We start from the raw sequence: 25,515 nt of genomic DNA, 5'->3' as shown, positions 1-25,515 counted from the left end.
GTCCAATCTATAAATTCGAATTCGACTTCCTAGTGAAAAGCCTTTGAAAATGTATATAAATAAAACTCGCAAAAAATGCTGCTAAGCGCAAAACTCGAAGAGGGCTGGATCAATTCAAGTATTTCTTTTATTTTTTTCCTTTAACTCTGAGGAAGCATTTATTGAGAGAAAAATTTTAAAAATAAAAAACAATTAGTTTTATTTAGTGTTATTCTGGGTCCCGGTAATATGCGACAGCGACCGGGGGCTTTGTAGGAACTACTCGAGGTGGTTTTAGTGGGTATTGTTCACCCAGTCTCTGAATAGCAGAGATTTTGGCGTGGATCGAGTCCCACATACCCCTGCAACCTTTGAGGGCAGAGGATGCTTTTCCAGGATATTTAAAAAAATGGTCTTTATTCTGGAAAAGTGAACCGTCTCTACATATATATATATATATATATATATCTTCTTGTATGTGCGATGCATTTCTCGATCCGAATCTTGTTCATCGACGTTTAAGAGTATCTTGTAAATAGTATTTATAAAACAGTGCATCATGAGCAATATTTATCTTAAGGAATTCAACCTTGTTATTGTTACATAACTCCCCACGTTCTCACAGCATAATTTAAATACACAGGGTACTTGTGCATATTGAAAAAGATCCTACACTCAATAGCAATAACGATTTAGTACTGGTTTTCTGGTATTTAGATAACTGAACAATGCATTGTACAGGGACCGCATTCCACTACACTATCACTAAGACATAACCATATTTTTCAACGAGATGGCGAAAATAGCAATATTATCGACAATCGCAAAGAATTTTTATATAAATACTGTCTTGGTTGTTTTTAAATCGTTTAGAATCAGTGGTACAATTTGAAACGCGTCGTGAATAATTGTATGGACCTTGAATTCCTGTGACAAATATCACCGGTTTTTTATTAAAATTATTGATGGGACCTTTCGGTCCATGCGTCATGAAGTCCAATACCTTTAAAGAGTCGTGCTCGACTTAATTTTGTGTTGCTAACGTTTTTACTGCATATTTAAATAAATACTTTATTTTTTAAATAATTTACTTAACTTTGATTGTGAACATCCTTCTGACGCGTACTGTGGATTGTCTGCCATATATTATAAGTTTTATCGAAGACCTATTTCAAGAACATAATACAAGAACTCGAAAATATATAATTTTAATAAAAATTAACAGAACAATTGGATACCAGTAAATTCATCTCCCAGGTTCTTCAATTATCGCTAATAATACGCCACTCCCATGCTATTAGGTAATTAACTAATTAAGGTATTCGTTTGTGAAAACCATTTTTGCTTTATCGATGGAGCCTTATATAATTTTATTAGTCCACGATATTTATCTTAAAAGGCAAAGCTATTGTCCAATTTACCAGTAACCTTATTATATTTCTCTTTGGGTTTTTGGCCAACATATGTATTAGAAACACGCTCGAATAGTTTATACGTTCAGAACAATTTGAAACATTTAAAAAAACACTTTTTAAACGGATTGAAGTTATTTGTATTATAAACTTATAATTATTTTACATTATTTAAAAAAAAATTACATAACTTCAATCCGTTCAAAAAGTATTTTCTTTAAATGTGTCAAAGTTATTTTAATAAAAGACAATACAATTTGAAATATTACAATTATTTATCACAATAATTATTTATTCTGGACCACGTTGATAGTGTATACATAAACGTTAATAACTTAAAATTTTAATCTGGAAACGTTCATTTTATTTAATATTCTATACAAAATAAATCGGAAATAACAAAATTATCGTCTATTCATATCAAACTGTTAAACACAAATAGACCAAAGTACTTACTTTAGTTAAACGTACTTAAGTATGTGCGAAAAGAGAACAAGCGTGGCAGCAAACTAATATAATTCTTATTTGGAAATTCCTTGACGCACAAAATGTATTTATAGTTTTTAATAATAGCAATATTATCTACAGAAAGTAGCATATGGCACAGTTAAAGTATTTTTACAGTTTATCAACTATCCTAATTCAGAGCGTGTTGGCCCGTTGCCAGGCGACGGTACGAATTTAATAGCACACAGAATGCTGTCTTTCCTCAAGTGCAACGGCACTTTTATTGCAAATATTGCACTCCGTTCAAACTATTGAATAAAATAGCTAACAAAGGCACCGTATTCTGAAACTTATACCTAAAAGCAGGTTTCTAATTAGTAATTATACTTAAGTGCCAATATTAATAAGAGTTTGAACGCGGTTTCAGGAACTAGAGCGCCGATACTATAACTTCTAAAAGCGTTCTCGTTGATTGCGTTTTTGTTCCTTGATATCACGGTTACGACGATATTGAGATAACTACTTCGTCTTACAAAAATGTTGTGATCAGCAACGCTGTTGGAAGATACACAGTACCAGCGCAGATTCCAATTGAGAACTATCCTTGTCTTGACTAGTAATGCGGGCGGATCTCCGGCACTCATCTAGGAGATATCGTAAATTACTATTTGATTACAATTTTGTTCATAAATAAATTAGGCAAAATTTTTAAATATAATTAAGTCGTATTTAATTATCATTATATAACTTTAATTATAACGTATGAAAAGAAAAAAAAGAGAAGAAGACAGCTCTGATTCGAACGCACGACCTCAGGGTTGAGCAGCGCACGTTTAAGCCACTAGGCCAACATTGAAATTAATAAAAATGTAAAAAGTTTTGCCTAGATACTTTTTTAAGAAGTGTAAGGCGAATAAGTTCATTTATTTGTTTTAATCTGAGTAACAAATATATAATCAACACTTGTTACAAAGCAATATTCTTTGTTTGAAAGCAAAAGCACTAAGTCACAAAAGCTAACAAAAATATATGAAAAATCTACGGAAAAAAACTTACATCCTAGAAATATTGAAACTGAAGTCTGGAGTCTAGACAGTTCTGTGAGAGAAACAAAACTTTGAATATACCGTAGAAAAATGTCTACCTAATCATATAAATACATAAAGAAATTATCAAAAATCATGAGCTGTTGAAGGATATTGTGTAATTTGGACTATTATTTTATAGCACAGTACAATGCCGTCCAGAGATAACTTGCGCGGGCCACTTCCTGTCTATCCTTGATTATGTACGATATACCAAGCATATTATTTCTGTGCAAAACGAGGTCTCATTTAACGTTATGATTATATTGGACTGAGAATTGAATCGTGGGAATTTACACTGCAAAGGAAAACCTTTAAGTGAAAAGCATGTAATTAATTGTTTACTAAGTTGCATATTTATATTCAATCTTCCTGTTACACTGTTCATCCGAAAGGCAAGATTAAAATGGTATATTATTTGTATTTTATACAACTAATTTAGAGTACAATGCGAGGCGATATGAACTTTGAGAAATTGTTCGTAGTTGGTAATATAGAAGGCAAAAGATCACGTGGTCGTTCACCAACCAGATGGAATGCCTCATCATCGTCCTCAAAAATATAAACTGTTATAAGAGAGTGCTGGAGAGAAACCGAAGAAAACAGATTGTCCGGATCAGATGTTTCCTTGCTGACCACGTCGCTCAGACATCAGTACCGAGTAAGGAGAAACAAAAACCTCGAAAGGTATCAGCTCATCAATTCAAAACTAAATATTTAATTATATGTGCGTGGGATATGATGAAGTCCTGTTCATTTGCGCCATTGTATTTGTACATCAATTATTTTATTTATGTACTAAAAGGAATCAGTCTATGCCTAATACCACAATTGAAAAATACTTTACAAAATGAGATTTAAAAAATATTAATTATTAGTTAATGAAATACTTAAGAATCCCATCTCACCAAGATTGAAACGCACAGGCGACAAATTAAATTACTCATAATGAACTTGTAACGCTTATTCAATTAACGAATCCAATTGCATGACGAAGAACTCATGCGCATAACTACACCAATTGTGATACAAATTGATTCAACTCAGTAGGCAATGACATTCAATACGACCAGTGAGGCGTCCCTGCAAGGGCATCGTGTCTCGAGTCCGTTTTGGTTTAATAGAGCGTTAATGGTACTGACGTAAGGGCGTTCACGTAGTCTGCTACATAATGATGTATTTGTGTTGGATTTTTGTGTTTATTTTAGTCGATTATAAGGAAATCATATATCCGTGTTTTTTCAATGAATATTTTGTAGAAATGATATTGAATAACCGCGACCATATTTGCTGACTACGAAACGTTATTTCATACGTTGACAACGGGATCATATTATAAATTCAATTAATTACTATGACTCGTAGTTAGAACTCCAGCATAGAAATCGGGTGTTAGTACAGTATATTCATAAATATAAACAAGGTTTCTGTCATTAATACAGCTCATACGTCGCCTGCTTAAGTTAGTTACTAAGACGAGTAGTTTTGGGATATACGGCAACGCACTCGTGAACCCTCTGGCATTGAGAGTGTCCAAGGGCCCTATATGTTCTATAAAAATGACGTGGCAGGTAAAATAGAATAGCAAATCTAAGTGCACTTCTATAATAATAGTCTAGTGCATTTAGATTCAAAGTAATCCTTGTTTCTTGCTATTATTTAGTCTGTACTGGTGTTAATCGATATCTGATTAGCAAAATTGTTGGCTGTTAGTTGGCTGGCTAGAATGAACGATAAAGTTCAACACAACATACATAGAAAGGAATGTTAACAATGTCACTATACAAAGTGAAAAGGACAACTCAATGCCAGAAACCTCATAAAACACGAATGAGCTCTTGACAACTCAAAGGTTAAATTGTTAGTCTATTGAGACACAGCACTTAGCATTCTCTGAAACTTGAATAAGGCATACTTGGATTCGATCCAAGCGTAAATGTTTACAAAACCGTACTCCACGGAAATGTACGCTTTTAAACAAAATTCTCAGGTGAAGTATTGAAACTTTCCGTTAAAATATAAATATTTAACCTTTATAAGTGTTCATTTGTATATTCGGGACCTTTTGTATTATGTTTGACAATGTAAGGGACATATATGACCCGGTAGGACCATCCTATAAGATCCTGGTGATATTATTATTATATATTAACTAACTTTCTGCATATAGTATCTATACAAATACATGGTCCCAGTTTATAGAAACTTTTAAGTGTCTTTAATCTTTTGATTTATTTTTTGAATGTCTATGTAACTAAATTATTAGTAATAATTGGCTAACTGTGACATGAAACGTTTACTTATCGACTGTTGTATACCTAATTTCGCCGGGAAACAAACCCAAGAGTTGTACACGATGCGTTACCAACCTACGAAGTCAATTAAAACATATAAATAAATTTGCATAGATTATCCTGTCCCTTATAATGTACTAAACCTGGTTTTTATTTTCTGTTCACAAATAAGTATTTTCTTCAGCTATGATTTTGTCCCCTGTGGAGCCGTGGGGTTGAAGTGCACAGGGACTAATTGAAGATTAAGTTGGCGCCTGGTAGTACCGGTGAACTCAGAGCTGCTTTAATGAATAAGTATCGCAATACAGCCAGGAAATGACATCCTGGCAGCATTAAAAGTTTCACAGGGACCGATATTAAAAAAAATGTTTTTGTATTAGGTTAAAATTGTAAATACTTTTTACATATAAAAATAATTTATTTAAATGCCTTATCACATCGGATGCCAATCACATTCTGTACGCCCTTGCCAACATGAATTTCGTCGTAAATGTGTTTCATTCGACACAATTGTACTCAAACTATATTGCATGCACGTTTATTTCAACATTGGTATCAAGTTACTGCCGTTTTAATTTGTAAACGTTTTTATTATATAAAATTGTAGCGTTCTAGGTATTCTAAAGTCGTGTATGAACCATGGCTCCAATAATTTTCTTTCTTATGAACAACATAAAAATCTTTGAATTAGACATTTCATCCACTATTGTCGACGTATTAGAGGCAGACGGCTTATGAGCTACTTTTTAAGGAAATAAGAATCGAAGACGAATATTTTTTAGGAATAAATATATAATTATATTGGAATTATAAAGTATTTAACAAATTCGGTATTATCCCTCTCTTTCGCTATAATATTAGTGCAGACACACTTAAAAAATATATATTACGATCACTTAGCAACAAATAACGAAGATAATTTTTTAAAGATGTTCGTATAATGCAAAAATATATCCGTGAAAAAGTAGATCGTAAGGTCGATTACTTTCCGATTATAACCGATACTAAGTTTACGTTAATTTTACGCCTAATTAAGAATCAAGGACAATCCAATGAAGAATGAAGTAAAAAGATCGTATTAAATTCAATAAGAAACCTATATATATTCTATATATATATAACGGTGTTCATGTTACATCTATACTAAAAATAATTGTTTCATTGTATCCAGCTTACATCATTTTAAATATCTACTAATTAATTTACTGTGTTTTGCACAGAGCATATCCTAATTTACCTCATGTTTTTACTATGTTTCTCACTCTCATGTCCAGACATACATATTAAATTGTGTATTATATGAAATAAAAGCGGTCCAAAATGACCCCTAAATACGAAAGCGACGTAGATGTAACATGAACACCGATTACCACTTATAACTCAACAATTAATTGCGGATTTCGGTAGCCGAACATAACCAACCGTTGCATTGGTGCCGATGTCCTATCAGCTTTTCGTATTTCTCAGAAAAAAGATTCAAGTGAATCACTCAAGGTCAATGCTCTTGCGTTTTAAATTGATACTTCGTACAGGAAGTGCTCGGCACAAATCAAAAAACTGCACTCTAAATAATATGTTATTCAAGAGGGCTAATAATTTCTTTCCAGAAGCATTTCATCATAATAATGTAATGTTTATTACTTTGTTACTTGTAAAACATGTCTTAACAATATTACCAGATATTATTGACTACGATTATATCAACAGAATTAAAGTTCTATGTATCGATATATTATGGTTACTTGATTAACAATAGCACTTTATTACTTCTTTTATAACCTAAATTGTATATGTTGTTATATCCAGCCCCTACAGTTTCATCTAAAAGCTATGTATTGTTTTAGACGCCTACCATCGACAATGCCTAATTTTTAATCCCTAAAAAACATGTGTACACTAATGACACGCGTAAGAAAGTAAACTTCTTTGGCGTAACAAGATAAAAATATTTTCAAAAATGTTATGTTACGTCTTATTCTACGTTTGTAGGGAAAACCGAACCTTACAATAGAAAAAAGGTATTTAATACAATGAAAGTTTTATTATAACGTATTATCTAGTTAAACTAAATATCACAAAAAATAAATATGTGGAACATAGTTAAAGAAATTGCCATTTTTTATTTTAAAAGGTGGCCTATGCTAACTGCAGGGTGTCGGTTTTTTGTGATGGTGTGCGCGCGCATGGTAAAAATTTACCCTCATAATTTCCCTAACGCGCCAAAAGTTCAAAAATCTATTATATTAGTACTGCGTGGTAGACTTTTATTCTGATTAGCGGCCATTATATAGACAAGTTAAACTTCTGTGAACTGTTACAATGTGACCTTTATAAAGTAGCACACGTTTTAAAACTTTTGTTACGTTCACTGGCTCACTAGAGCTTGTTCTTGACATTGCCAGTCACAATGAAAGTGATATAAGGAAAGATTGTCTTGTTCTTTTTGACAAAGGTTGAAGCGATACCTAGGCTACGATGAAGAATAGTTTAAGTAGAATCTGAGAGTTCTGAGAGTAGAAACTGATTGTATGTTGATATTTTGTCTGTGCTTTATTAACTCTATTCTAATTCATAGAGTATAGATTACCCTTGGATAACATTATTTTTTCCTACTTGAGTTAGTTGGTTGAAAGTAATAGCTTTAATATGTCACCTTGCGCGAATTTTTATGTTTATTAACGGCCAAAATAAATTTTAGACTTAACAAAAAACGTAGCATATTTTCATAGAATTGCGAATTTTGTCAATGGATTCATTTAGTAGCTGTCTATTACTCACTTGTAAAAATCAAAGAGATTGGATTTGTTGACAGCCAAGAAATCGTGACATAAAGTTGTTATGTCGCTGTCAAATTCAAAGGTAAAAAGCGTTAAACCTTGAATTTATCGCGAAAACGGTTACCGAAATTACATACATATTTTGAAATCATTCAACTGCATAATGAAAGAACCAACAGATAAGTAATACATTTTTTTTTCTTTCACAACCTCCTATCTTTTATTCGCAATATTAATTCATTGATACTTTACAGTCTAGTGATTTTGCTTTTGTACTGTGTTAACGGGTATTTACATTAAAAAAAAAAAATTCAATGTGTTTTGATGGATCATGTCAACCAACCCTCTGGCTCATTTACTCAGGGACCCCTCGTTTAAGTCCAGCTCTCGGGTTTCATCATAGCAGGTAAGAGAGACACATTATTATTACGTCAAAGTACATACACAAATCCTTATGACCTTGGTGGGAATTTTTACAACCATTTCAACATTCTAAATAATAACACTTTCCCACGAGGCCCAGGCCAATGCTAAAAGTATCTCAAAGGGTTTAAAGATTCGTACTAATTTGTTTCTATTACATATAGTCCTAATATCCCAGCAAGTTACAATAAAATTAGATTCTACTCTAATTACCTGACGTACTTTTTGTAAATTATATGTCATACGACCTGTGATGTTTCAATGCGGTATCGTATATGAGGAACATCCTTCATCAAGCAATGGCATTCACGCATACGTGACTGATATTGCTTTTCCGTATATTTAATATAGGCTTGTGATACCTTACCTTTGCGTAGAAGCTCGGATTTTCGTCCATCCTTTTTTCAAATGAAATACTTTCGTATATTTGGAGTGTTTTTGCTACTTAAAATTGTACTATGGTAGTATAAAAACTGATAACTTCTTTCATCACAGAATACATTTGAAAAAAGACAAATGACTTAAAACAGTGTACTAAGATCGACTTCGTTTTCATAAAAACTCAAAATATGGACTAATTTTGTCGGATACATGTTCGTTTTTAAATTTATGGTTGATTTTTTACATAAAGATTTAAAGTTTGGACCTTTTTGTATATAATATTACATATAATACATGTAAATATATTACTTTATTTGATACGTATGTAAATTTAAATGAAATTAATCTTGTTTTAAATTTAATTCCCAAATGCGTTCAAAATTCTATAGCTACGAATATAAGCTCGTTACAAAAGCTTCAAATGTTGAAAATGTACATCTGATAATTTCTTTAATGTTATATAGAAGTCATTGCCCATTGGCATATACTATGGCACAATCTTTACCTTTTACCTTCCACACAAAGCTAGGCCATTCAAGTCGTGACTCCGCCAGTTATGTATGCGAGTCGCGATGTTTGCTTCCTGTTAATGGACGACTCGTCTGTCTAGTTATTACGCCCTAAATGAATTACACACACGAATACGTGAACAGTTAATTTTCCTTTCAATATGTTAAATTGTGATTGTAAGGGAATTAATGAGCGAAATTTCAAAAGTAAATTTTAAACCTAACACTAGACGGCTGTTATATTAATATTGAAACCACTTTTATTTTATATCAATAACATTTATAATTACTTAAACATATTTTAGTTATAAAATAAACAATGAAACGAACGTATATGGTCATTGAAGAGTATTATCTCTTAACATCTTTGAAATTAAATTTTCGTTCCATTATCCTTCCTGCCAATGGCTATATAGTACGCAAAGTTAGGCTTAATTAAGATATTCATTTTGACTACCAAAAGTATATATTTACAAAAAAAAAAACACATTTGTGACGTTTACAAGTTATGAGCACAAACAAACCGTGAAACTAGTCCGTCATACAAAACGGCTGGAAGATCTTGCTCATTTGTTAAAAGCTTTTACATGAGTGAACCATAAGCTTGCGTTAAATTTGTATATTCTTGATAAAATATTATTCGATTATTTATAACTATAATTTTTGCCTTATTATATACATATAAATATTTATTTTGAAAATTTCACTTTGAGACACACACTTTATGAGTGCACTGTATATAGCAGTGTTGGCTTAGTGACTTGAGCGTGCACCTCTCAATCCTGATATTGTGTGGTCGAATCACGGCTTTTTCTTTCTAAATGAATTTAATACTCGCTAATATAATATGGTGGTGGAATTAAAATCGACGGTGTTTGTCAGACACATTATAAGGCGAAAAAGATACAGAAATCTGGGACCTAAAAGGTTGTTGTCCGGTTTTATGTTTATTTTTGTGTATAAGTTATTATTAATTTCTATTAGTTAAATAATTATTTGACACTATCACAATTGTGGATGTGTATTACTCGAGAAAGAAGGCATGGGTTCCGAAAGTTTTTTTTTCTTAGTTGGGAAAATGCAGAAATACATGTACATTTTCCGATAATCTCATGTAACTAAAGGAAGTAACAGTAAAAGTGACTTCGCCTTAAAAGTAACTTGCCGATTAAAATCACTTTGTAACATACGAAAGCAGCTAATTGCCTCTAAAAGTATAATTTAATTCACTTTCTAAGTATTACATGTGCATATTTAAAGTTGCATCACGAAAATCACTTTGAATATTCCGCAACGTGAACCAATGCCGTCTTATAAATATGTATTACGGTGACAAGCAAGTTTTTTTTTCAAGGATTTTCTAATGTAGTTTATTAATTAAAATGACAAATTGTTTACACAAAATTCTGAAAAGTAATCATCACAGTCATTACAAAAATATTATAAAAATAATCAAAAATGCATTCTGTTGTAGTAGAATTCCTTAAAGAGTAGGCGTTGATGAAATTTGATTGTATTTGGTTAACATGGTACCGTCACGGATCACTGCTTTAATCACAGACACGAGTCGCAATCCGATTGACCAATCACAATCAAATGAAGCGCGTTAATGTTTTGTCTTTGGTTTAGCATTCTTACCCCCGACTAAGTCTTATCTTTATTCAAATTGAGAACATAACTTTTTAAGAGATACTGCCATCCATAACCATTAGTTTTTATTCATAGATTACGCTAAAAGCTTAGGCGGTGAGTGTATAAAATCGAACTTAAGGTACGGAACAAATAGTTTGCATTTGTTTTTGATTATTAATATGGGATGGGATGCCCACAGAAATCGCTATGTTGTTTTATAAGTTGTGAAGCGTAAATATTTTTTGGCTTTTTTGAATTACGAATATCTTTATGATTATTGTGTAGGTTTATCAATTAATAGTATTCTGCCCTTATAAATTTAAATGTCAAGATTTGTGGATTAAAAAAACCATTTTCTTTATTATTAAAACTTTAAATGGTAAAATTTCATTTCACTAACAATAGTGCTTTTGTTAAATTGATTTTATTGCCATGAAGTAGATCCATACAATAAATCAAGACCGTTCACGAGATTGAGGTAAAACACTTTCCCTCGAAGGTCGTAACTGAATACACTTGTCACACTTGGATGTAGTCAGCGCGTGCGCAGACGATAATAACGATTCATAATGAGATGAAAACGTTGACACCATTTTCTTTGATTTTCTCTTATCTTCACTTTGTTCAATGTTGTTTAGATTATATACTCTGGTCTATATAAATTATATGAATTGGATTTGAATCATTGAGACGCAATGAGAATATTTAGAAAGTATACTTGCCATATGCACCTATTAAACTCAGTATAGCTGTTATGACTTAAAATATTTTATAAGTGCAAATTATTGTAACGCCCCTACTAAATTTTACGCTACTTGACCATTAAAATCAAATATAAATTTTATACACATAGGTTCACGCGAAGTCACTAGAAGCGACTAGTGCACAATAGTTTCTTTGAATCGAGGTGCCGTTGCAAAGAAAATTTGAAATAGTCACGTAGGTAGAAATTCCTATCATTCCACAGTTTCCAATACAGCTACTTCAATAATTGTTGAGCCGTCAACCGCAAACGCTATACAAAGAACAACGTAGTTTATTGGTTTGGCTATACCGTAGTAACCACAAAAATTTATATGATCGATTGTTATCGTCACTTCAATAGGCGTCATAAGAATGCGCCTTGTGTCTTAGGTAAGACAAAATATTTCAGAATCTACGTCTTCGAATTTTAAATCTGGAAATTAAAATTGGGATTTACATCTTCTACTACAAATATGTATCAAGCTCTGGGTAGTCCTTACAAATAAATTATTATTGTCTCAAATATAATATTAAAACACATGGCATTTCTTACTCTTGTATATATTTGTGGTGTAAAAACCAAACATGTAGTTAAATTCACTGTAAGAGAATTCTCGGTCGACGACTTACGACCCATTGTCCTGACCGCTACGACAAAGTAACTCCGGACTCCGGAAGGACTATAAAGGCATGATTTGATGGCTACCAGTAGTGAATAAAATCTATTTTCTCATTCATGATGCTCCATGTTATTTTTTTCTACTACAGCGTACTATTGGATGAAACTAGTCATCAGGTTCAGAGATATCATAAATTATTAAGCTTAAGCCGATTATAAAAGGTGCGCTGCGTTCGATGTGGGAATTGAATTTTTGGGTCAGCTTTGTGGGATTTTTATTGATTATGCAAACATTAGAAGGGAGGAATAAAATTGTTGTCAGTCAGTGATGGCAGACACAAAAAAAGGGATTTTTTATATCTGATTTATTTTATCATATCAGTATAGATAATAAATTTAAAAATACTTTGATTAGATTCTACTTCATAAATAAATCCCAAAAAAATATTTCATTTTTCAACATTTTTCACTTTGCCAAACGTCTTAAATTTATATTGTTAAATTACTTTTCATACCTTGCTGTTTAAGCAAATTTAGAGTTAGAAATAGCATACTCACTAGAATAAAGATTGCAAAGTGTTTGAAGATCTCACACACATTAACCGGTCCTAGCCAATGGAGCTATTATATCGTCAGCAACTCCTTCCACGGTTGGTTGAGAATGCCGCCAGGGCCGCTAGAAAAATCATTAGTGTAGTTAGTTATGCTTGATGCACATCATTTAGCCATTTATTTACATTGTTATCAAGAATTGAAATAATGCTCAATAATTCCTATTGCTTTTAATATATTCTTGGATATTGCTGTTTTGAAATTAGAACTGTGATTTATCTAATATGAGTGAGGACGCGACACGTATTTTAGAACTCTTCCGTGGGATTTTGACCTTTAAGCAAACAGTAAATGCCTAACTGAGTTTAAAAATAACATCTTTAGAGGACATCTGCACCACATTACGAAACTACATCAAAAGTCATATTACTACTACATTTGTTATATTAATAGTTTTTGTCGAGATATTAGCTGCAATAGGACTTATCTTAGGACTTAGGAGTCCATATCCCGTGAACGTATCCCTTTACTATGCTTTAGCTAGACAATTCGCATTGTGGTATTTATTTGGGAATTTCTTGACATCAAGTAAGCCTCTAGTCTGTTTGTACCTTGTCCCATGAATATTATAACTTTGGACATATACATTGGTTTCTATAGCATCCATGTTACCTTATTTAACAATTATATTACGTACTATTTTAAAAATACAGCTAATATTCAAAATATCAAGGCTATGTAATTGAACTGTTATTAATATTTCGCAAACAGGAAGGCTTTCAATGTCACCAAAACCAGATATCTTCTTTTTAATATATTATTTGTGGTTTAATTAAAACAGCGGGTGTGATACATAAACTGGTGATATATAAAGAAGGTTCTTATTAAAAAAACATGACTTCAACTGCCTCGTCTACATATCTTAAATATTGAAATTATTATGGTGTTAATTATAAAATGTTATTGTTAACAAAGCGTTTAAATCGGCTTAATATCAAACCTTTTTTTAAATTATTTCTGAATTTATCCTCATCGAATACAATTTACAACATTAATTGGCGCTAAGTATTCATCGAGGAAAATTTTGAGGAAGGAAACCTACTTATTAATAATTTCTTACAACGAATGCTTTACAAATAAAGGGGGCTTATCAAATACAAACAAAGGCATCAATAAAACCATGTAAATTATCTTTCTTACTAGCATACGGCTTATGACCGGAGGATGTGTTGGGCTGAACATTGAACTATCTATAACAATTTTTAATAGGTTGCAAATCTATGAACATACTTTTCGGGCATGATTTTATGTGTGCAAAAACTGTGCATCTAAAATAAACGTACATTATCCCCATGGTCAATATTTGAATATCAGATTAGATTATACTGGATGTAATAGAAAAGATCATAGATTCTCTATAAAACTAGTTGTCACATCATGTTGCCTTCTTGAGAATCTAAGATAGTGTGTTAAGGCAACAAGTTGAACCTGAATGTTGTAAATAAGAAGACAGTTATATAAAAACCGTCAATTGTAAATGTAATCCGCTAGAGGCTGGCCATTTATAGAGAAAATATGTTCTAGTCAAGACTTAGATGACATACCTTACCATGGTACAGGACATCACATATGGCTATAACCGTCTTCATGATTAATATTAATTTATTCTGAACGAGATAAAAACTAGCAATGTCATTCTCTTTTCATAATCCTTCTCGCTATAGCCCATTTGAGCCGAAGATTAATCGGATACTTGCCCAACCGGCACAGATAATATCAGAATTGCAATGATTTTGCGCTGATAAACGTAGTCCCGAACAAGACTTGCTAATTAAGGATTGACAAGAGATGCTAATCGCAATAGGAATGTTGGATAAGACCGTGATGTGAATATCTAAGAGTGGGTTAATTACGTCCTCTAAATACGTGCTAAGCTTCGAGCTTGTATTAAATTATCTGTAACATGTTCGATCTAAAGATTTTTCCCATGTAAAAATCTCGTTACTTTTATAACTAATGTCATCGACACATTTATCTCTATGAATACTATTAATTAAATATGTTTTTCTTGTTGCAGGAGCGAGAATAGAACGAGGCGCCACCACGGCGCCCACATCCACACGCCTGCTGATGTCACAATAAATTGTAATGCTGACACGCACAATACCCCACAGAAGACTACGTCCTAGAGGACGACGGAGGACGTTGTAACAAATAGAGTTCTAAACGTAAGCACAAGTGCCTAAACTACAAAAATGGTGGCTAACCGTCGCAACTTCCTTTTTAGAGTGAGCATTGTGATAAACATAGCTGTGCTGTTATACGCAGCTATGCAGCTATCAGGGAATACGACACCCGGGGTTTATTGGGTCCCCGTCGAAGCGGAAAGAACCGCTGAATTTAGATACCTTAATCAAGACAGAAATGATACTTATACCCGGTTTGAATCAAGCGGGAGAAACGTAGAATCCAGTGCTAGAAATTATGAAGAGTCGACGTCTCAGAAAACGCCATCCACCATGGCGACTACGAATAAAACCGCATCTAGTACGGCATCTGTGCCCGAAGTAGATAGGAAAGTAATTAGTGCTGTTCCTGAACCAGATGCGTCTAATGCGACTAGTATTGATATAGAGGACGAAGACAGTCTATCGCCAACAACTTTGGCGTACCTTCGTACCTTGTTAGGATGCAATGACAGAGATATGCTGCCTCAAACAGAGCAGCGTGGAGAGTTCTGGGTATTGAAGAATTTTATACGCGCGGACCACGGACTTTTAGCGTGTCACGAGACGATCACTTATACGACGCATGCAGGATACGAGTTCCTTGATAATGTACATCCTTTAGTAGAAAGGTAAGTCGTGTTTTTCTACTAGACGCTGATAATTTGTGATACTTTAATAGACTCACATTGCAATATATTTGTAGGCGTCAAAAGCATCATTAGATTTCTTTTTGCGACTCTAATCAGATTGTGTCGTCACATTCGTATTCGTTAGTGACTGGCTTACCTTCATTACAACAATGGTTTTCACAACGTATGTCTTACTTTTATTTTTATATTCAATGAGCGACTACTTAATTAAATTATATAATTATATGACATATCGACTGTATTGAATAGTAATGTCCTGTTATATAAACAGACAGAAAAATATCAAGATACGTTTTTATATTTAAAATAACATAACATAACACTAATTTTTCGAAAATTTCGCTTGAGCATAGATACTCAAATTGTACCAGGCTGACTTTTTAAAATGATGAGTTATTACAGCGTAATAACAAGTTGCGTTTCAACTCACTAATTCAACTAGCCATCAAGACTGTAGTTATCAATATGAATGATATACGGAACTGCGGGCGTCCGAGTTGCGTCCTGCAAAAGAAAATTGCATACGTGACTATGATTGACCTCTTGTAAACTAGTTTTGTCATGATTTCTATATCATTATGTTTTGTATGGCAGTAGGACATAGTTTTATTACTGTTGCTGAATCAAAATATAAGAGAAAATTATGTTTCTCCCTTTCCAATTTTATATTAAATTGAAGGCCACCATTATTTATATTTTATTGTAATAACAGTATGGAAAAGTTTGCGATCTAGTGTCTAGATTGCGTAATAGGTATTATATTTTTAAATACCTTAATTTGTACTGTATTTTTTACTCGGATTCGTAATTGTCTTTAGTATAAAACTAGTATTTGCCAAAATAAGTCTTTGAAACTGTAAGAAATGTTTGCACGAGGCACATACAGCACTATAACACAACATGATAGTTTCTCCTTATTGACCTTAACGTAATTAAAACATATTTTACTGATACAGATTGCAATTACTCTATAAAAGGAAGGACGGTATGTCATCTCTTTTTTCTCTATGATAGCGAGTGTTCGAAAATTGCGACGTATAAGTCTAGTTTGTAGACAAACATTGTGCAAGACGGGGTAAAATTACATACTTTAACGAGTAATGTATCGTGATAGCATGCAACACCAGACAATGGACGGTTCACTGATTAAACATTATTCAAGTTGCATTCCCACAAAACTTGTAGTTTATAAAACAAAGTTCTTTCACGTCGAATGTATTAGCTATCTAATCACAATGTATTGTATTGGCTATTAGCAGCAAAAGAATGTATTTAAAATATAATATGTCGTTGAACACTTGACGCGCACAGATACGCAATTGTAGTATTGATTTGGGCGATTAGTTGGTTTTTTATTATATATGTTTTTTTAGTACACGTGCACTAAATACCGGCAACGGTATATGACTTTAAAAGCTTTATTAATATTTAATATTTAAATTCGTTCCGATACATTATTATTACATATAATGCGTAGTTCAGATTTGTGATGTTTCTGGGAAATATCAATTCGGAAATATATCAAGTTTTATCATGTTTATCAAACTCGTTTGATGTAGTTGTGAAGGTCGTAGCTGATAATTTAGGAATCATATATTATATTAGCTTTGTTCTTTACAGTTTTTCAAATCGTTATCCATTCCTATACATTTACTATGTCGAGGTTTTAGACTTCTTTTTCGTCATGAATACTTCTTGGCTATATAAAAAATAAATTATATAATAATCATTTATTTTTTTCTTAGTCTTATAAAATTTCAGTTGATTTTGTTCAATCACAATCAATCTTTGTTATATATATTTTTTCCTTTTGAATGGGCTTTTTTCCCATACAAAAAGTCGACAACCGAGGCAGTGCTGCATCCTTAACTGACAGCAGACATATAGTAGTAGGTATATTCTGTGATAATATTTAAACAAATGTTTTATTTCATTCCCTACATCATACGTATAAAACTAGTTGATCTACAGAGGGCGCAACAAAATTATAATTACAAAAAGCCGTAGAAACCAACAGCGCGCATAATTCATCATTCAGCCTTCCTAAATAAAAAATACAATAAAATAAAACCGTACACCATCCGACAGTAAATTACCGGCCTTTGTTTTCATTGCAACATGCAACCGCAACCAAGATTCGAGCGAAAGAGTCTTCATAATTAGATATTGCTTCTATTTCTATAAGAATATATTACGAAATACCGAAGCCCATTATATTTATTTTAAATGTCAAGTAACTGCAATCGTAACTAATAGTATTATTGAAAATGGCCAATTATCGATTTTAACACACTCGAACACGTGTTCAACTTAACCTTAATCAATATCCCTTACATTAATTATGAATTAAAAAACGCTCCGCTTCCTTTTGAACGTGTATTAAAAAGACAATTTCTTTTAGATGTTTGTCTGGTGATATTATTGCAAGCCGTGTCGTATTAGACTTATTCGTAAACATTGATTTACGTTTCATTGATTGATATCGGATGCTGACCACGAATTTAATTCTACAGTAATTTATCACGGGCTGAACTTAAGTGAAGTGGAAGTGATTTATGAACAGCTAGCTAGCATATTGCAGATTATTGATTTTGTGCTGGCACCAGTTAACCAATAAGGTTCTATAGAAAAGCTTTGTTCAGCCTTTGATAAAGAAATTTTAGTCGCGTAAACTTTGTTTAATTCTTATTTGTTATGTCGGTGATATAATAAAAATGTAACTTTTATTGTGTTATCGTATTTCGTTCAGCGTTGGTCTTTTCACCCTTTACCTACCCCAAATGAGCGTGTGACAGCAAAACGTCAACCCCTTTGCCGTAGACTGCGCAAAAGCACGTTTAAATTGCGCCCGTCGCCATCTATTAATCAAAAGGATTCGCGCCATATTTTCCTTCAAATATCATAAACCGGGTAAAGCAATTTGAGCTATGATGGAGATGATATGCGCATCTCCATAAAACGACGCCTACTCCAACTACTACAGACACGACCACATCACAAACGTATCGACCACGACGAGCAGTTACGGGGGTTCCAAAACATTGTGGATACGCGGCTTTTCGCCCTTATAAAAAACCGCAAAGGCATTCCGAGATCATTACCGTCTTATTTCGACCAACAGACCCGATCGCCATGACGCATTAATGTTGCCTTGTCATTCATTAAATTAATATGGGAGTTCTTCGTATTCGAATTCGCGTTAGTACCGTTTTGCTTGTGTCTGACCCTAGCAATGTTGTTTGTAACTTATCTTTCCCTCAGTGAACAGTATAATAACACCGCCTAATGTTATCGTAGAACTCGCAACACGCAACCGGGTGATAGGTCCACAGGATTCACGGTTGAATGAACTCAAACAAATTATACATTACTGCATTTTTTACCGAACATATTGTGTTAATTGAATTTATTTTTATAAATAAATACTATAAGTCTAACCTGAGAAACAGTTTTTATTTTGCATAGAAAAACTCAAACAGAGGAATAAACATTTATAGGAAATGACTGAAAAATAAACATAATTAAAATGATTAAAGAGTCATCATTAATTCGTCCAGACTGCGATATTTTTATCATTTTAAACAATTGAATGATATTTTATTTACGGTTACGCTTCGCACAGTATATTTAATGATATAATTATTTAGCCAAGAAGACTGAAGACACTTAACTTTTAAATTCCATGTCCTTTAAGGATTGATTGTACTTCAAACTAAAGTCTGTACCATAAATAGTTAAACGAATTATATAGATACGAAAATAGATAATAAAAGCGACGTTCAACACCGTTTAACTAAATTAGTTTCGGCCCCAGGCCATTAATTTTCCGCAAGGCCTCGTCATCGTTTCATATTGCGTTTAATCGAATCCAAAACCAGTTCAATCTATTAACGTTCCACAAATTCCAAGACTAAAAGTGAAAATGTGTGAATCGACGCGACACCGATCATACATTGCGTGATTATGTCAAGGAGAAATCATATGACAGTTCTTCAAAATTCAAACAGCTGGCTATAGGGAAAACCACCAGGATAACACCATCTAGAAATCACTCAATATTTATAAAATTGTTATTCATAAAAGCTTAAAAATTCTGTTTTTTTAAATTGAATTGAAAATCAGAAGCCTTTAAGGACCTATCCGGTCGCCAAACTCCAAAAAAGTACATTGTTTATTTCCATTTATTGTCATCATTTCCTGAAGGGGCGAATGGAAAAAATATATGGTAGAGTTGAGTAGTTTATTGGTCCATTTTGAAAGATTTAAATAACTTCACTCGATAGAACATAAATATAAACAGCCACTGACAAAGCAATTCGTGCTGGTATAGGGCCTTAACAGCATTGGTCACTACCGCTTTAAGAACGTTCTTATGAGCTTAAATAAATAAAAACTTCATGACAAATAGGTTGTGACAAAATTTATATGTCGTTAGTCCCCACTACACACTAGGGAGTCCCCGTGTTGTGGGTAACTGGAAAACAATTAGTCAGTGGTACATGGTACATGTTTAAAACAGTTTTTTGAGAAAAGTAGGTTTAGTGTTACAAGTAATACTAAAACAAACACAAGTCTTATAAGACATTAAGTATGTGTGAATATGTGTGTGTGTGCGTGTATTTAATAGTGTAGCTAAGAGTTTATAAGCATGCGATGTGTCTGTTTAGTTTTTTGCACCTCAGAGTCATGCGTAGTAAGGCCTCTGTAAATTTTAAAATTTGACTCAACCTGGAGGTGTCGTATAAATTAACTATTATTATGTTAAATCAAAAGGCTTAATTCGGCTAAAGGCTAAATCCTTTATGTTTAATTTGTATTGATTATTTATCGTTTATAAGCTGTTATTAATTATGTACGCCGCATAATCTTACGTACACGGGGAAATTGACATTGCGCACCTTGTAACAATGGTATTTTTTAATTCAAGTATATTTATATGATTCAAAGGTAAAACCTATGAGTTGTTCCGCATGACAAACCCTATATTGATTATTTAATTTTAAAAAAAAATCCTTCGAAGGGGAATAAAGATACTTTAGATTTTTTGTTAGTTTTGCTTTTATTACGAAGTTAAATGAAATGAAATTAATGTCACCCCAATATATTGATCGTTTACTTGATATGATATGATGTAGTGTTAAGAATACATTCTGTTTTTTGAGGTCAGTTAATTAAAAAGCCCAAATAAAACTATTTAAGTAGACTGCTGTCAAATTGCTGTCTTTATTATCGTATTGCGTGACTGATATAGGTGCAGTAATATTCTTATAATTTATAACGTTAAATATTATAACAATGTTTGATTTAATTCAAGTGAAAGTGATTCTTAAGCATAGACATAGATAAAACATTTATTACTAACAAAACACACACACAATATAACAATAATCAAAGAACAAAAAAAGAGAGATAACATTTTTTTTAAAGAACAATTGTGCTGTGGTTGTAATTGGCACTGGCTCAGCATTATACTGAGATTGCATTATGCAGAGTTGTTCCACAGCGCTGGTCATTCTGCCAGACACCACAGCAGCAGCAGCAGGTAGTAATAACACCATAGTACTCTTCTATATACTAGAAGATTTATTAAAACTATATAATATAATAATAAACTACATACTGAAATCTGTTAAAGGAAAACACTAACAGATTGTGTAAAAATATTTTCCTTGTATTAGTATTATAAAAATAATATAAAGATTTACGTTCATAAGCTTCATAGCCGATTAAAAATTTGATCCGCTAGACTGCAATTGAAAGCTTAAGATTTCGTAATCAAAAGCTTTGTTGGATGCAACTTACAGTTGATGTAACACTGTGTTGCAATTCGGATCAAATAATGCAATACTTATAAGATTTCTATCATTACTTCGTGTTTTGGGCCACTTAAATAATTTTATCATTGATCAGAAGCATTCTCCGTGAGTAACTTAAAGTTATTATTTATTTTTGGTTTTAATCATAATATATTTATAGTAATTGTTACTGTATTTGTGAAACCAGCATTTCGGCGCATTTAAATAGACATGACACAAAGGAAAATGTATTCTTTCGACGTAAAGACCTTATTAATTAACAAACAAAAGGAACTAAATTTCAAATTAATGGTGTAATAAAGATTCTATTCCTTTATTTAATCAAGACATACACAAGCTCGATTACAAATAATAGATTTATAAACGACCATTTAAAAGTGTTTCACGTGGAGGTGGTAATGATAGAACCTGTTTGCACGATATCACCACGTGCTCACGAAATCCAAGCGATCTAATTCCTCGGCGCATACTCAATCTCCGTGAAGAGATCTGTCACCAAGATCTACTTAATGTTAATTTGCAATTTAGTCATTTATTCCAAATAGAACAAATTGAAGCATTTTAAAAATAGAATTTCTATTGATTTGCGTCTTTACTTATTTTGAATCTGGTCAACAATCTTTCACAAAGCATTCTTTGTTGCTCAGATATAAACCGACTTTCTCATCGTTAGGAATTTAAAATAATACAAATAAAATTTAATATTTTTACATCTCCCTTCAGTACACACGATACGCAAATACATTTATTTTATTAAGTAGCTGTACAGTGTTTAGATCAACAGACCTAAGTCTACGCGTTAAGAAAGTCTTTAAGATTCATAATAAAAGGATATTAAGTTCAAAAGAAAGTGCACTGGCACTACACTAGAAGTCCCTGTGTTGTGGGCAGCTAGTTTCTTCGTTTTCTCTTAATAACTATTATAACACTTTATATTTTATAATTTAAGGATTGTTGCACAATAAGAATATTTTCCGTTTCAGCATAGAACAGGTAGGAAAGATAATTTTAGTGACTGTAAAAAGTTTTGAATCGTTAGTAAAAAAAATTTTTTTAAAGAAAGTGATTAGTGACCCCTCTGAAGGAGAAAAAGCGTTTTTTGGGTAGCTTGTATGTAGGTTTCCATTGTGTAATGGTTGGTGTTGGTTTCCAACAAACGTAAAATTAAAGACTGTTTAATAAATACCATCAAGTTGTTACCGGAACTGTGTAATTAACGTTATTGGTTTAAGTAACTGTAATATTGTGCTTAAAAACAGCCTACATTTTACACTTGTGTCATCGAGTTATTTGTTGTTTGATTCTAACATAATATTTGTTTTGATTTTTGTTTGAATTGCGTTCTAAATATATATATTTTTTAATATTGATATAGTCCTGGAGTGGGTTCAATGCTCTGCGGCAATTCTATTTCATAAACAAACATTTCACTTTTAACTGTGTCGCGAAATGAGTCATATTCCAATAACAACTGTTTAGAAATTTCTTAATTGAATCGTTGCATGCAAAGGTGGATACAACGAATGCATCTGAGAATAACACGCTAGACCATAACGGCACCATCTTATCACTTATACGATTTTTTTATTTTTGAACTATATTATTTTGAGTTGTCGTGGAATTTGTGATATCCTATCAGTTTTACTACACTTTAGATATGCTGATTAACAGATAATATTTTGGGATTACACAGTTTGAGAAGTGACTTGTTCTTTGAAAGTTTTTTAGTTCATACACGTCTTGATAGAGATAGCGAAACTAAGGAGTGGTTCGCGTGAGCTCTGACATTGAGTAATGAGACGGCGTGAGATGCCTCGAAATTGAAGTATGTTTTATTTTAATGAACCCACAGTAATGTAGGCCAACCGTTGGCTCTAACAAATGACGAAAGCTGAAGTCTTGATTGATTTTAGAATACGGAAACCAATTACACTGGAAATCTATCTTCTAATCAACTCGGATATTGGTGCGGATATGCGTACACGCAGAAAATTATTCTGTACTGTTATTTAGATTACCGGAGAATGGATGCTCGTAAACGCAGCCTTCTCAAGAATACCAACGTACCCATTAACATGTTTTACTGCTAAATCTAAGCCCTGTGATAAATTTTTTAATTAATATGTATTCTAGAGCTGAGCAATTTCCTAATGTCGATTATGTTTTATAAGCTATAAAACACACAGCTTAATCACTATCTATAAAATTGAGATACGTACGTAGTTAAATGGCAGAACATGGTTAATTTATTATAACGGTCTTCTTATAATTTGTATGACGATTATTGCATTACTGTGAACGGGCTTATAATGATAAGCACGTAGCGGAGTTTTTGCAAGCGGCGATGAATTTTAAACAGTGCCATCAGAATGCGAAGCCAGAGGATGGCCTTGCGGTAAGTCCAGATGTAGCCATCTCCCATTACGGAATCTCCATCTTAACACGACTGTACAGTTATCCGCATAGCGACTAGCTGCATGTGGGTTAAACATTTGTAGGGGAAAATTTAATTTATCGTTTGTGAGAAAATTCTTAATTGCGCCGCTACGGCTCGATTTCGTGTGTTATTAATGTCCGCTGTAATTGGTCCACTAAGTTCTCTAGTATTTGTATGTAGCGCAAACTTACATGTTTACATCTGATCTCAATTCTGACTCGCGTATGAAAATTTATACAGCTTTGAACCAAGCTTACCCTAAATGCAACACAATGGCGTGACCTATGCAGTCTGTATAATAGAATTTGTCCGTTCCTGATGAATTTCCAGCCAAGTGCATGAGCCAGCCATTAATATTAATAACATGCACACAACAAATGCGCAGTTCTCGCAAACATTGAAAGGCTGTCGAAGGGGACGGCCCCCATCCGTCATCTTGTCAGACTAATTCGTTTTTGTTTATTGATCGAAGTCTAGCTGAACGCGAAATTTATATAAATGCTTGCGTCTTATATATTATTTACAAACGCGATGTCAAATAGGTATATGTGAGTGGCTTACTGTCTTTGCTCGTCATATCTTTTATGATATTATATCTAATATGTTGAAATTGTGATTTTTGTTTTGAATTATTTAGTTTTAAAAAATTCAATTTTTCGTATATTTTTGAATGATTTTACTACTTTAGTAATTTCCATAGTTGGCTGTTAACTTTTGTATTAAATTTGTTATTTTTGTAAGTCCTTCTGTGAAATATAGTACGGTTCGAGTGTCAAACTAATACTGAGTCATTTAAAATATTTTGTGCTTTTGTTTAATTTAACTTATGTAATATGTTAAATAACTGTCAAGAATATGCATGTTTGTTTAGGTGAAATTTTCCGTTTACATTGAGGTGAAATTCGAGACATCGGAATCTCCCAGTTAAATATTTGTTAACATTTTCTAACTTTGATCATTATATAGTATAGTGCTTAAATTGATATTTTTAGCTATGTGTATGCAAAATCAAATTTTGAACTAAAATTTATCGTGAGTTAATGTTATGTAAAATTTGAGTAGTTTTATAATATAAATGTGGAAATTTTTAATTCAGATATGTTTTTCCATTTATCTAAGTTTACTTACTAGTATAAAACTTTAGTATTACTATATCTTCTGTTTGTCAAAATTAAGGAAATAACTTCTGCTAGCCTGTCGAACTGCAGGGCCGACCACTGAGTCCTATTGTTACTCTCAATCATTCAACAGCTTGAACGTTATTATTCTATTCAACTATCACCGCTGGGCTATGTATATTATCATTTCGATACTACATTTTAGTGTGCGTAAGAAATAAAAAAAAAACAGTGGCGCTACAACCTTTTTAGGTCTGGATCTCAGATTTTTGTATCTGTTTCATGATCGTTTGTCAATCTAATCTGTCAGCCTCCTGTGTCTGACACACGCCGTCGACTTTTTGGGTCTAAGGCAAGCCGGTTTCCTCTCGATGTTTTCTTTCGCCGTTCGAACGAATGTTAATTGTGCACA

General features: G+C 32.7%; 1 protein-coding gene across 1 annotated transcript in view; it reads left to right on the top strand.

Moving 5' to 3' along the window:
• The window catches only part of LOC123706941 (beta-1,4-glucuronyltransferase 1), a 38,109-nt gene that overhangs the window by 2,794 nt on the left and 9,800 nt on the right, over positions 1-25,515 (top strand). The window contains exon 2 of the mRNA XM_045656595.1: positions 14,932-15,711. Coding sequence (XP_045512551.1) covers positions 15,110-15,711 — 602 coding nt within the window. The 5' untranslated portion in view covers positions 14,932-15,109. The remainder of the gene's footprint in view (positions 1-14,931; positions 15,712-25,515) is intronic.

This window comes from Pieris brassicae, chromosome 3, assembly GCF_905147105.1.
Source record: "Pieris brassicae chromosome 3, ilPieBrab1.1, whole genome shotgun sequence".
NCBI classification, from domain to species: Eukaryota; Metazoa; Arthropoda; class Insecta; order Lepidoptera; family Pieridae; genus Pieris; species Pieris brassicae.
The sequence above is the reverse complement of the archived record's forward strand: the minus strand, read 5'-3'. Positions and strand labels throughout refer to the sequence as shown.